A 15003-nucleotide genomic window follows, 5' to 3' on the forward strand; every position below is an offset into this window, starting at 1 on the left:
ATTTTCTATAATACCTGATATGTACATTGTACATGTCAATTATACCGGGATACTTAGTATACCTATACTATTATTATGGAATATTAGCTTATGTCAGCGGCTTGGAATAAAAAGTATCGTCCAAGTCATCTCATACCCTGTCTGTATATCCAATTTCAGCAAAATCCGTTCAGTAGTTTCAGCGTGATTGACGGACAAACCCATTTATTTATTTTTTGGTGATTATGGCCAAGTTTGGAAAGTATGGCCAAGCTTGGCGACTATGGCCAAGCTTGGCGACTATGGCCAAGCTTGGCGAATATGGCCAAGCTTGGCGAATTTGTCCAAACTTGGCGACCATGGCCAAACTTGGCGACGATGGCCAAGCTTAGCGACCATGGCCAAGTTTGCGACCATGGCCAAGCTTGGCGACCATGAAAAAACTTGGCGGCCATGGCCAAGCTTGGCGAATTTGGCCAAGCTTTGCGAATTTGGCCTCTGTCCCTTGTGTATGCTTAAATCTTTAAAACTACGCAACGGAATTTGATGCGATTTTTAACACGTTCGTGGACAGTACTATCTCACGGGTTGCAGCTACTAAGACACTACTTTTTTCGTACATTGCCCACAGGCGTAGTTTCACGTAATGCATAAATGTAAAATAATGTAGTGACAGTACAAAAGTCGAAATTATACCTGTGGTGACAGTACAACACGCCGTTCTTTACAATAGTATGAAAAATCAGTCGTCGTGAGGCGTACTGATTTTATGTTATATCACTTTAGGCTATCTAGAAGCCTGTGGTCGTTACTGTCCAAGTGTCCACCAACGTGTTAATAGACAGAGTGACTCAAGAGGGAGGTTTATATGTATGTATGTATAGTATATCATCATTGCTCCCATGCGAAACTGGGGCAGATGGGTCACTAGTAAATAATAAACCATGGTTATCGTGTGCTATGAAGAAGCATGTATATACTTACTAGATACTATTGTTTGAAGATAACGATATTCTAATTAAGCCCTAACTTAATGAGCTTTAATTAAGAATAAAGTAAACCAAATAATAAGAAAGAATTGTTTTCTTTTAATTTTACAGATTAAATCTCGATCACGAGTCTGATAACGTGTAATAAATTTACTGTTAAACCAAACTAAATACGACATAAGACACTAATTAGATAGTACTACCGTATCTTACTACTTATGTATTTACAAACTAGCATTTACATTTTAGTTTTATAATAACTGCCTCGTTGGTCGAGTGGTCGACAAGGGGTCTCGGGTTCGATTCCCGGGTCGGGCAAAATTTTACTGGGCTTTTTTCGATTTTCGAAAATTTCTCAGTAGTAGCACGGAGTCTGGAATTATGTCCAGTATATGGCAATAGGCTCACACCCTATTACATGGGACTTATAATACAAATGGTGAAAAGTGGGTGTACATTGTATAGCGGCATTACGTGTCGGAATGAGCACCTCTGCCTGCCCCGTATTACGTAAATTAATGGCGAAAAGCTCTAGGCACTATTTTCGAGTCACAGAGGGGGCTCTTCATCATGAGCAGCGTGCGCAGACAGGGCGACGACGACGTCGCGCAGTCTACTCCTAGAATCATCAAAACTCGTAGAGCTTTTCTCAATTAAGTTAACAACTCTATTGCCCAAAAAAATCTGTGTATCATAATTGCAACGCCATTTCACAACGTCCCCATATATTTACGCCATCGAGATACTTCTACTGTTATACAAGTATATTGTCATTGACAAGCACTTGTTTACGCAAAAGTTTTAGATAAAAGAAAAACCTCGTTCGAAAATAACTTCCCTACCTAAACGTATTAATGCATTCCGATAAAAATCTCGTTAATCGGAATGATTAGTAGATTAACAGGCCATTGTTTATAAAGATTTTAATAGATAACAAGCATAATGTTGATAAATGTTGACGGCATACAACTGTACAGGCTTTAATGTGACGTCAGCGCCATCTACATAGAAATGGTTGGATGATTTGACAGAATTTTGTCATAGATTGTTTTGGCATGAATCGGTGTGATGTGATGTAGGTAATGTGTAAGATATACGTATTATGGTGTAGTCTAAAGATCTATGAGAGTCTATCTAAGTTTAGTGTCGTCATTGTTGATCGGCTTTTATATGAGGCTTCTGTTTAGGCCAGTGGTCCCCAATCGGTGGTCCGCAGAAGACAAAAAATGGTTACAGAAATCAAAAATAAATAGGTACACATGACTATACCTGTGTCCAATAAATACCACAACTAAAGCTGAAACTAACTAATATCAAAGGAGTGATATCAGCTTAAAGTTTACATATCTCGATACGAAGTCGCTTAAGACCTGACGGGTTGCTGGGTCTCCGGTTCGAAGAGCAGTAGTTTCCTACTCCTCTCTGTTGGTTTTCAGTCAATAAGTGTCTGAGACACTCTCTGTCGCCTCGCTCAAGGCGGAAAAATCATTGATGATTTTTCCCTCTCAAAAACTCTACATACAGGTAAATCAAATCAATGATGTAATCAGCAACAAGTTTGTGAACTTACAAGGAAAGATGAAAATACTTAGTACGGTTTTAGAGAAAAATATTTTTAAGTAAAGTTTCTCATTGGAAATCTATGTCAAATACTAGATTTCGCTTGCGTAGGATTGCATAGAATGCAATGTTCATAAAAACTGGTAGGTTGAGGTAGACTGTGGAGCCACATTGCACAAATTGTATCGCGGCGTACGTCAGCGTGGGAGCGGTGGAACAGGTCTTTTGTTTTAAATAAATAATTGTAACTTTACATTATGACGTAAGTTTTGTAGACAGACCAGTTGGTTAAACTTATGTCATTTGTCTACTGGTCTTCTAAAATGTCGTAATGTGCATTTGCACACGAACTCAGCATTTCTGTGTTCATGTTGTCGGGTTATTTTTTAGAGAAAACAGTTTTTTGAAATTGTATTGTTACAGCCTTTACAAATTTATTTAAGGTTTTTTTAGGTCTAGACTGGCAGAAAACTGTTTTTTAAACTGTATTGTTATGGTTATAGCCTTTACAAATTGTTTATTTAAGGTTTTTTGAGGTCTAGACATAGAAAATATATTCAAGCCATCTTGTAAGGCAAATTGTAATTATCATACATAACAACGTCACGCCTTTTTATCTCCGAAGGGTTAGGTTGTGCTAGGTGCACATTACGGCATGTAATGAGGTTATACAATGTACCTACACTTGTAATTATCGTACCAAGTTATACCAATTTACAATGTAATTGTAATTTTGTATGTAATAAATATCTATGTCTTTTTGAATGCAAATTATTTTAACATGTATAAATAAAACAATATACTAAGCAATTAGAATGAATTCGCGAAAATACATTTTTAAACACGTAAATTGACACTAAATTATTGTGACACGAATTCTTAATAATACATGTATTTATTTTTACACGAGTACATAGACGCAGCGATAAATAAAAACCCAAGTTATTAGGAATTTTGGTGAACAATCGGTTTGGTTTTTCTTATACAACGTGTAACAAAAAGGGGGTATACATATCAAGTACACGGCTTCTAGATAACATAACAAACGATACGGTAAGGGTTTTTTAAACTCATTTTTTCAAGGTACCAAGTTATGAATTTTTCAAATCGCGCCGCCGCGTGATTCAAAATTAGGTAGACAGGTCTTAGGCGATCAGATTGATAGAATAAATGTTTCGTAATATTAGCGAGTGATCCCTGTAGTGTTGTGACATGTTTGTATGATTTAAAATGAAGAACCATGCGATACCAAGTATTTGGTACAATTTTTTTTTAAAACGTATTTTAAGCTGAAACTTCGTGTAGAGACTCTATGCAACCTGTATTCATCAGGGCTTCTTGATGTATATGGGTATTTTGTTACACGTTGTATAAGGTGTACTAAAAGTATCTGCCTCGGCTTTAATGGGAGGTAGTGTTGTGTTCGAAAATTACAATAGTGAAGAAATTTCGTACGATTACAATACATTTAGAACACCTTATATGGTAATGGCAAGTCATAGTATTTTGTAGTAGACGATACGTAAGTGTGTAGTAAAAACTACATCAATACATATGTATGACGTATACATAGACGTCATAGAGACAGTCTGATGGCAGACGGACAGATAGACAAACAGCGGAGCGTCAATTATTATGGGGAGCCGTTTTTGTAACCGATACAGCAACTCCTGCTTAGTATTCCGGACAACAATGTAACAGGTTACCGGGGCTCCGGCTCAAAGCAGGAGTTGGTACGGGGTGGTTTTAGGTCAGTAAGAGTATGACATGGATCTGGACGAGGGCGGCAAGAGTCATCTGATAATTTTCTACCCATAAAAAAGCTGTAATCGGTATTCTAAAGCCCATTGAATTTCAGAACTTCGAATTGTTTACTTCATCATCATCATCGTATTAGCCACAAGACGTCCATTGCTGAACATACTCGTAGACCTTCCCCCAATGATTATCTACATATGTGACAATTCATCAATTGTCGTTGCACAATGAACGAACTATTTCCGTTGATTTAATCGTTATCAATTGTTGTTCATTTCGTCAATGACTACGCATTGTGTCCGGTCATTCATTCCCCCAATTTAGGAATTTGGAACGCAACCGAAATAAAAAAAATACTGCTCTTACTGTGAAATGCAAGATTTCGTGACACTTTACCACTGAGCCAGGCGTCCTTTAGGCATACGAGAGGTTTGTCATAATCTTCTGGCTCTACGCTTGGAAGGCGATTGGAAATTACAGTTAAAAAAACCGACGTGATACAACGCTTGCGTTGTGTTTTCGTTGTATGAGATCTCCAATACCCGATTCCCTAACGACCCTTAAATTCCTAACCCCCAAAAGGCCGGCAACGCATTTGTAACGCTTCTGGTATTTCGGGTGTCCATGGGCGGCGATTGGTTACCATCAGGTGATCCGTCTGCACGTTTACTGGCTGATACCATATAAAAAATAACAAAAGGTTCAAAATTAGACATGCTGCTGCTATGCGATATCTACTACATGTGCAGTCTCTTAGTCGGTTGTTGGAACTCATGACACCCACTGAAAGAGCCGGGGTATTCTTTCCTGCTGTCACCATACGATACAGATAAAAAAACAATATAATTTCTCAACTTCTGAATAAGTTACCTAGCTTCAGGTTGATGACCTAGGTCCGTCTGATTGCACCATCAACGTACCTAACTCTTTAAGAACTGCAACCGAGGTCTTATTTGCAATACTAGGTCAGGGTGAACTGACTAAATTGGTGAGCAACGACCATTTGCTAATCAACTGTTTTGATACTTCAGTAGGTATCATTTACTCGTGTTGTTGTAGTAGTATCACAAGCTCATGTCTGTCATCCCCAAGTCAGGCCTATCTGTATATATGTGGGTACCATGGTATTTAAGTTTGGGATGCCATGCTTCGGCACGAATGGGCCGGTTCGACCGGAGTGCTACCACGACCTCACAGAAAACCGACGTGAAACAGCGCTCGCGTTTTATTTTGTTGTGTGAATGAGGTTCCCGGAGACCCAATTACACCCCTTCCCAATCATTCCAATCCCCAATTCCTAAAATTCATAACCACTAAAAGGCTATCAACGCACCTGCAACGCCTCTGGTGTTTCGGGTGTCGATGCTTTTTAATACTAACATTTCTTGAATATTTTCATATATAACTTCGCCTTATACGCAGACAATATTTGCTATATAATTTACACTCCGACATTCCTCAGCGCGATGCGATTGCTACTCCATGATGTCATTTTGCCAATATTAAAACAGCTGACGTTCACATAACAAAGGCTAAACCTAAACACGAGACAATCACAGTACAGTAGGTATTCATATTTGTTTTCAAATAATTAAACCTTACTATTAATATTATGACTAAGTGAAGAAATCTGAAGCGAAGAAACCAAAAGGCACCTTTCCAAGTATCTTTTAGGGAGGCACTAGGCAATGTAAAAATAGTGCTTCAAGTCAGAAATTAGAATTTCTTCTGGACTCGCTAAAACTACCCTGGTAGGTAAAATCAACACTTATAAAAGAGACAACTTCTTTCCAGTTCTCTATCTTCGCAGGAATATCCATTACTAAAGCTCACAAAGATAGATTTCGCCCGGTCCTGGCAACCAGGATCCAACGCTCAATGTACAGGGTCTTTGTCATGTTGGGGGAACCTTCAAAAGGCGACCAGCTTTCGGGGAGAATTTTTTAGGAAGAAAGACACGTGCTAGCTTGTGGATTTTTTAATCCACCGAAACCGCACGGGTAGCTATCAACACCTATAAATAAGGAGGCACCAGATCCTCTAAACAGATCAACCCTAAAGTGCATATTTTTTATAAATGCATTGTCCAGGGCCTACGTGACATTTGTCACTTTTCCACACCCTGTCATCCTGTGTCAATTTCCTCGTCAGACGAACTAAGGAAGACATCAAACGGAAGACATCATTTTGAAGATGTTCTTTCCAAAACCATATGGGGAACAATGGCGGTTTGTACAAACAAGATATAGCGCGGTGATTAATGATTGATTAAACATTTATTATATCATTGCGGTACATAATGGGAATGTCCGTTATTTCATATTACTTGGCTCATAAGTCATAACAGGAAAGTCGATGGTGCATTAAATGTGCACCTCTGTTATGTTGTAATGAGATAAATAAAATAAATAAATCATTAAGATAGCGTTCTTCATTGAATTATCAGTTATCAGAAATTGAAAGTGGACTCCTGAGTATAATTGTTCAGGTAGGCTCTTCTGTAACTGTCAATTCGAAATTTTGAAGTGAGCTCGATCACATTCTTGTTCGTCATTGGTCGAGAAAGTTACCTAGCAGAATCTATATTGAGTAAAGTATGAAAGATGACAGCAAGGATTGTATTTCCTGGGATTAGGAATTAGATTAGGTATAGTCGTTATTATATGTATTATAGGGTAGTCGTGGTGGCCCGGAGGTTTAGGACGCCCGCTTCTCATGCACGAGGGTGCAGGAGGAAATCCAACAACCGCAGGTACCAATGTTACTTTTTTCGAACCATATGTATCCTACTTTCTAAGATTTTTAGACACCACAGGAGACAGAGGAAAAATTTCCTGAGGAAACCAGGGCTTATAATTTATAGTATGTTTAAATTTGAAATATTGAGCAAGGGTGGTGATCAACCCTTCGTATGTTTGGAACGTGAGATTTACGCGACGACACCGCTTCTCATGCACGAGGATGCGGGTTTGATATCTACCAACTGCAAGTACCAATGTTACTTTTTTCGAGCTATATGTATTTTCTAAGATTATTTAGACACCACTGACAAACAGAGGGAAAACATCGTGAGGAAATTAGGGCTTATAATTTCTTATTATGTATAAGTTTGAAATCGCCAACTCGCATTGAGCAAGGGTGGTGATTAACCCTTCGTATGTTTGGAACGTGGATTCACGCGAGACACAATGTGTTTTCTATTGTCTTATATACGGCATACGAGAGGTTAATGCCTACCTTCAAAAAACCTTCTCCGTGTGACAAGGGACCTTCGGTCAGTAGTGGCCATTTAAAGGCTGTTGATATTATAGCAACAAGGAATAAGAACAATCAGTAGTAGTTTCTGGCAGTAGACACGTCTGCCAACCTTGTTTGTAAGGACTAAGGACGTGATGTCACATGATAAATTAGTTCTACCGATGACACAATAAGTTATGCAGTCGCAATTATTTGTAATGAGTTGGTCAGTAACCTTAGATAACGCGACTATTATCTGGAAGTACTTTGGACACAAATATTGTCAGTTAGTCAAATTAATTAAGTAAGTACTTGATAATTTGTCCCAAATTAAGGATATACCATTATGAATGTTCTTTTCCTGCCGCAGGTTCCCGGATCTTTGGAAGGCGTACGAGGAGCCGAAGCCAACTCGCAGAGGCCCGTTGAATAATTTTAATCTAAATTTAATGGGACATCAGCCGGCGATTATCCCTGTATGCACTATGGAAGTACACCAAAGGACAATCCCCGGTTGATGCAGGACTATTGTGCAATATGGAAGAAAAATGATTGGGTTATGGGTGTGAGTGGCTAATGGACTGGTAAATATGGTAACTATGGAATACTATGGCCCCTGCCCCTGACCAATATTGAAAAATACGGATAAACAGGCAGGGGTTGACTAGCAAACTCAATTAATGAACCCTTTATACTTATTATGATATTATTATATTTTCTTCGATAACTTTTTTGGACTGCCTCCATTGTCCAGAATTTATAAAGCGAGACTACTGAGCAAGAGAAAGCTTTTGAGTAAAGAAAAGGCTCGATAACTTCAAACAAAGAAAAATAAAGGGGGCCTATTTGAATGCTTCATTTGATATTGAGTGGTGAGAGTGTTTGCAAGTGTGACTGCCGGGCAAAAGGGTTTCGGATTCGATTTTTATTGTGATGATTATTAAGCTATTTACGATACACATATTTGTCAAAACAGAAATATCTATTACTGCTGTACTCAGAGACATTTAATAATTGATCAAATTATTCCTTAGTAACGATTTTGTTCTGAAAACAATTGCTAAGGACTTGGTAAAGTAACCATTAAATGACTCTGAGTGTGGCGGTAGGTAGACATAAGTTAATGTTATGTTTAAAGGTCATATTACTTGATACAATACATACCTACTTATTTTATTATCCTCTTTACTTACTTAGAATTCATTAGAATATTGTTTTATAGTCGTTTCTACAGATATGCAAGGTTGTAACTCGATTGCAATGACTGAGATAAACAATAAAAAACTTATTTTCAACTAGTACTGCTCTCCAGGATAGAACATTGATAGTAAAAACATTATTTTATTTAAATATACGTGTGGGAGAGCCATGCTTCGGCACGAATGGGCCGGCTCGACAGAAGTGATGCACAGCCTCATACAAAATCGACGTAAAACAACGCATGCGTTGTGTTTTGTTGTGTGAGTGAGGTTAGCGGAGGCCTAATTACCCCGTTCCAAATCTTCCCAAACTCCGATTCTCCAACAAACCTGAAATTCCTAACATAAAACATAAAAGGCCACAACTCACTTGTAACCCCTGTGGTGTTTCGAGTATCCATGGGCGGCAGCAATTGCTTTCCATCAGGTGATCTGTCTACTCGTTTACCGGCTTATACCACAAAAAATCTTTAATAAAATCCTCTCCTCCTATCTACCTAGACACACAGTCATACATCCAAAGTGCAGTATTCCTTTGTGCTGGATATTGTGGCCATTCATTGTTAGCTCTCAACAATAAATATTGACTTGATACTGCGAATTGACCTCATCGCACTCTATCAACTGCTGTTGTTGCTCTACCGTCTAGTTGTGGACTTCAATTGACACATATAATATTACATATGTTGTAGTTGTATGTTACATTGCATATTATACTAGTATTATACAAAATATAAACTCGCCTCTATTTGTATGAATAGGTAGAAACCTATAGTTTTAATTTTGATAAATCAATAGCATCTACAATAGGCCATATTACGGCAGTCCACTGATGAACTATGTGCCTTTTCAACATACGAACATTTGATTTATGCTCCGTGGCAGGTAGGTTTTTTTAAGAGGGAAGGCGCAAGAGAGGAGTTTCACTTACTGACTGAAAACCACCCTGTTCCTAATTCTGCTTTTCGAGCCGGAGCCCCGGTAAACCCGCTAGGTAGGTAGTTTGTCCTTCAAAAACCATTTAATTGTTTAAGTTTTCTTCACTAAAAACAACAACAATATAAAAAAATATCCAAAAGTTATGACTCAAGTTACTTAGTAAAAACCGAAGTGATTTAAAATAATAAGAATAAAATAAATTACGTAGATACCAATTAAGAAAACTTATTAAATACTGAACATCAAATATTTTAAAATGGAAAAAAAACTCACTTGACCACGTAGTCATATGAACATATTTATTATTACTTATACTAATAGAGCAATGACCAGAAACAGACTTTAAAAACATGGCCGACTCATAAATGCGTAATTAAAAAAGATAAATAAAAAAAAACCTAGGTATTAAGTATCACATTCATAATACACGTCTGTTTTTAACCGACTGGCGATGGGACAAGGGTAATGTGTTTTTTCCAGACGCTTAAATTTTTTGGAGATGATTATTATCATGTTTTCGTACCGAAAACTCGTATAATTGAATTGTGGCTGTTTTTCTTCTTATAGTATAATCCGGCAAACGAGTAGACAGGCAGACGGGCAGACGGGTAACCGGCGCTGCCCATGGATACCCGAAACACTAGAGGCGTTAGAAGTGAGTTTCTTTTAGGAATTTAAATGAAATGACACACAACGAAACATAATGCAAGCTTTGTTTCACGTCGGTTTTCTGTGAGGACTGTTGTTTTACAATGAGATCGCCTTTTCTCATGATACTCTTTAGTAGGAGTGCCTAATTAATAACATTTATACCTATGCTAATTATTTACTGGAGTATTGTAAATATTAACAGTTGTAATTCTGTTTGTTTTTCTTAAATGAACCCCATAAATCTTTACAAAAATGTTGGTAAGGCCTTTGCTTAGTGTACAACAAAACGGCTTTAGCTGATGATAATGTTTAGTCCCTTCATAAACAAATCAAAAAATTTGGAAATATAAAGACCATACAAAACATCACTAGATTTGGAATCCAAACAACTTATTTGTGGTCATTATCGTTAGGCATGTTGACAAAGACAACATATACACTATATTAGAGGAAGAAAATATTTCGAAATCAACAACAAAGAGTACACAAACCATTAATAGTAATGATATAACAACTAATGTTATTGTATTAAGAATTATCGTAATGTGTGAGAGAGCCATTACGCATAGATTAGATAAGGACAGAAATAAAACAATCCATTGAACTCATGAACTTATGTATTTATAGATACAAATGTATATAACTATTAGGTAGTTATACTTTATGAAGTAATACAATCTCAATTGCTGCCACTTAAGACCTCACAACAACACAAAGTGGCCAAGTCTGTATATACATATATACATCGCACACAAATATTTTAAAACCGTCTCTCAGTTTTTGCAAAACGATATGAAACCTGTATTTTCAATGACATTCACACAATTCTAAACCATGTTAACAGCCAATAAGTCACAAATTTCAATGCATTAACAACATCCGGGATCGTTTTACTTACAATACTGTTGATAACACACATTGTATGGAAACTAACGATACATGTTATTAATCATTAAACATTAGCCAAGTATTCAACAGAATAAATGCTAAGTTATGAGAATTATACTCTTACAAATCGTTTATTAACAAAAATAAACTCTTTGACAATGAGGCTTAGGTTGTATTTGATTCACAGGCTTTTTATTTCAACAGAAGCCTTGTAACTTTAAACAAAATGCTCATTAACATTATTAAAATCTCCCCTTGCCAACATCCTGCTTCTATATTCGTAAACAATGAAACTTTGCAGGCAGACACAAAGTTATTTTAGAAAATACAATTTTTGAGCAAAAACAACAAAACTTGGAATGACGTTGAGCAAAAAGGATTCAACACCAACTTTAGAACGTCCGCGGCGAGGCGACAAAGCCAGGTCTCTGCACTTTGCACCGGCTATTAATAGCCTCTATAAATAATAATATCACTTAGTTTTTGAGAGTTTTGTCATCACTATAGTTCGGGTACACAATGTATTCACGAACAACATCGATCCTTGGATCCACTGAGCCCTGCACACACAGGCACACACACGTCACGATCACCTGTTTTCTTTCTCAGCGGCTCGGGCGCAACTTTCGCAGTTAACGTGAGACCTCATGTTATTGTTAAACTTCCTCTTCACCGCATAGTTTCGCTCCCTCGAAGGGAACTTTTGAATCTTCCTCTCTTTCACCGGCTCCTTGTCTGAGCCTGTGATGCGTCTGTACACATCCGCCCACTCCAATTGTTTCAACGAGAGACACATTGTTGGCTTGTTCGGTATTAGAGCGCGACACGTCTGCACCGTATGACCGCGGGAGCAAGAGTGGACATTTTTCATGATGCGCGGCGCACGCGCTGGCCTCACCACAAGGCTGATTATCCGCTCGTTAGTCGATTTCGATCACGTTCGTTGGCGTGGCGTGAACGATTGTTGATAAGCTATCTGTGACCGGGTCACAGCGGTTTGATAGTGTAATGGTTCTAGTCGTTTTTAAACGTTATCTGTATTATTTATTGACTTTGATAATCATTGTAATAAAGCAATCGCAACATAGTTTGTGTACGTTTATTTATGTTCAGATTTTGGTTATAAATGTGTTTGTTTAATTTTATTTGAGATAGCGATAATTTCTTTTGAGTAGATGTAAATAATAAATCAACACTAAGGTGGGATTAGTGCCAACTCTGTTCGTAATATCTAACAAGGGCTTGCGTAAGGAAACGTCTAAATTAGGCAGTATGTCGCAGGCATGACTCCCAATCATTGTGATCCAAATATGAAGTAAAGTGCTGCCAACGTGACGACGACCGACGACAAAAGGAACAAAGGACACAATACTAACCTAAACTTAGTCAACACGAACAGACAACGGAAGACTGATAGCTCTACATGCCAATGATGCAGACAGGCAGATGAGAAAAACATTTCATCAATTTGTATGCACGAGATACGCGCCATAAACACTCCAGGGTCTTCGATGGACCAAGGTCCGATGATTAAGATATAGTTTCCTTGTTCTACGTCTAATTGTCGACTTACCTCCAAGCGTGTGGGATGAAACCGGGGCACAACTCCGGACAGTTGTCGCAGGGTCTTCCCTCTGACACTTCTTTTATCCGAACGCCCTGGAACAAGAAAAAATTGTTGAAATAAATAAGATGGTAAAGGGACAAAACATTGAATTAATATTAAAACAAGAGTTAAACGAAACGCAATGAATACTTGTAATGATGACGAGGGATATAGGTTAACATTTAATATAAATTGCAACTAATTCATGGTCGGGAAAATGATTAAAATATTACACACAAATTCTCGTTTATTTGCTGCAATGAAACAGTTGTTTCTGTGGAAGCTCATAAGTAAATAAATAATTTTATGTAGTTAATTTGTTATATTAAACTAAATTAGGTCAACAAAATGTATTAATGCTGGTCGTGTGTACTTAGTAGTATTGTCAAACGAACCTCGTCCTTATCATCAGTACCAGAAGCATCTAATTCGTTTAGATATCCAATCATGTCTTCCATATCATCCTCATTTGTGGACCGTAGTCTCTCAGGAATCTTGTCTTCATTAGAATCACATTCGCTGTAACTATCCGACATAGAGTTCTCACTATCACGTCTCATAAATAGTTTAAATATTCCTGTCTTCTCTCTCCAAGAATCATCCCTGGTATCTCCATTCCTCCTTCTCCTTCTATGAATCTTGAACGGTACTTGCTTCAACCTTGGTTGTATAACATACGATACCTTTGATACTATCGTTTTCTTATAGTTTTTATCGTAATCCTCTTCAGTGATACCGCAGTGATAGACTAGATAGTCTTTCCTTATCTGCTCTTTGCCAGCCGGATCTCGCCAGTAGCTCTCTCTCTTTCTAACTCCTAGATAATAGTCGAGGTCTCTTTCTCCTATATCGTCGTCGTCAGTTTTGGCTTCATCAATGTTGTTTACATTTTCTTCGCCATTGTCGTCACAGTCTTCAACTGCTTCCATTAGAATTTGATTCTTCTTATTGTTCGGCTTTTTCTTAAGAAAGTTCGCCGTGTTCGATGTCAAGAATTTCGTCGTCTTTCTATAAACAGAAGCAACAGATTCTCTGCGTCGCCTCATGTTGTACATCTTCTTGCTTCTTCTATAAAAATGTGTCGCGAAAAATCTCTTTATACTCTTCAATATTTTCCCGGACTTCCAGTTCATTTCCAAGTACACGTCGTCAAATCATTTTGTATATTCCAAATGAGCCTTTTAGTTAAATGGCCTGGCAAGGGAGTAAATGAGGGTAGTTCCCCGTGGCGGAGCCCGCGGAAAACTAGTCAAGTTTTACGATTACGATTCCATTGCGAAGGTGACGTGATCGTGGTCACCTGCCAATGGGTGGACAATGTTCTTCTCGACCAGTTTGCGAAGATACATCGAGTTGTAAGGGAGCATTCCCTAGTCGTTGTTTAATTGAACGGCGCGAGGGGGCGCGAGAGCTCTAAGTAATTTGGTGGAGGTGGGTGGGTGGTTATGGTAAGGGCGTGGACTCTTTACGGTCATGCAAACAGATCTAAATGTGTCCACAGTAAATGACTCGACAAATTGCAACACCCTTGGGTAGTATTGCCTGTTAAATTTCTACCCTTATTAGCGCTCTTATTTGAGCAAGTTCACTGACATCATGTTTGGTATACAAACAGTTTTATCGCCGCTGTAAACAAGACATTGTTGTGACTTACTACGGTTGTTATTTAATTTACAGATAAACCTGTGTACATTATATTAAATATAAATGGTTGTTATTGTAGCGGATGTAAATAAAACGCTATAAATATTTGTAGTAAAGAAATCAGCTAGCAATACATTTGTTGTACACACAGCGCCATCTAGCAAGCTGTTTGCATACTTCAGTTGCTGCTATCTTCCGCTCGACTACGCGCGCCATCTGTTATCGAGTAGCAGAACTATAAGTACTTGTATTTGACACGTGCTTGAAACTAAACAATATATTAATAAATAGGTACATATTATTAGCTTAACTTTCCGTGTAACAAAATATTTGTTGCTTTTCTGTCTTCCTCGTTAGTTTCTAGGAAACATTGTAGGAAATCCTCAATTTATTACCTACATACAAACCGGCGCGTGTTCGACCCCTCTCGCGGCATTTAGACCATTTGAATGCAATTTTGTGTCTGACATTTTTAATGGCGGTTTTCAAAATTTATAGGTAACGTGTAATAGAAAAAAACAACAAATCTATTTTGTTTGTTGGACCTTTTATG

The 15003-nt window shown here is 37.8% G+C and overlaps 1 protein-coding gene across 4 annotated transcripts in view; it reads right to left on the reverse strand.

Annotated features, from left to right (window-relative positions):
• The window catches only part of LOC118261899 (four and a half LIM domains protein 2), a 193114-nt gene that overhangs the window by 115484 nt on the left and 62627 nt on the right, over positions 1 to 15003 (reverse strand). For 2 of the 4 annotated variants that reach the window (XM_050701492.1, XM_050701491.1), the window contains exons 1-2: positions 13202 to 13954; positions 12774 to 12859 (exon numbers count right to left, since the gene is read on the reverse strand). In XM_050701492.1, the coding sequence (XP_050557449.1) occupies positions 12774 to 12859; positions 13202 to 13939 (824 nt within the window). In that variant the 5' untranslated portion in view covers positions 13940 to 13954. Of the gene's footprint in view, positions 1 to 12773; positions 12860 to 13201; positions 13955 to 15003 lie in introns of those variants that run through there. The other 2 variants (XM_050701496.1, XM_035572925.2) reach the window with 1 other exon arrangement.

This window comes from Spodoptera frugiperda, chromosome 20 (genome assembly GCF_023101765.2).
Source record: "Spodoptera frugiperda isolate SF20-4 chromosome 20, AGI-APGP_CSIRO_Sfru_2.0, whole genome shotgun sequence".
NCBI lineage: Eukaryota > Metazoa > Arthropoda > Insecta > Lepidoptera > Noctuidae > Spodoptera > Spodoptera frugiperda.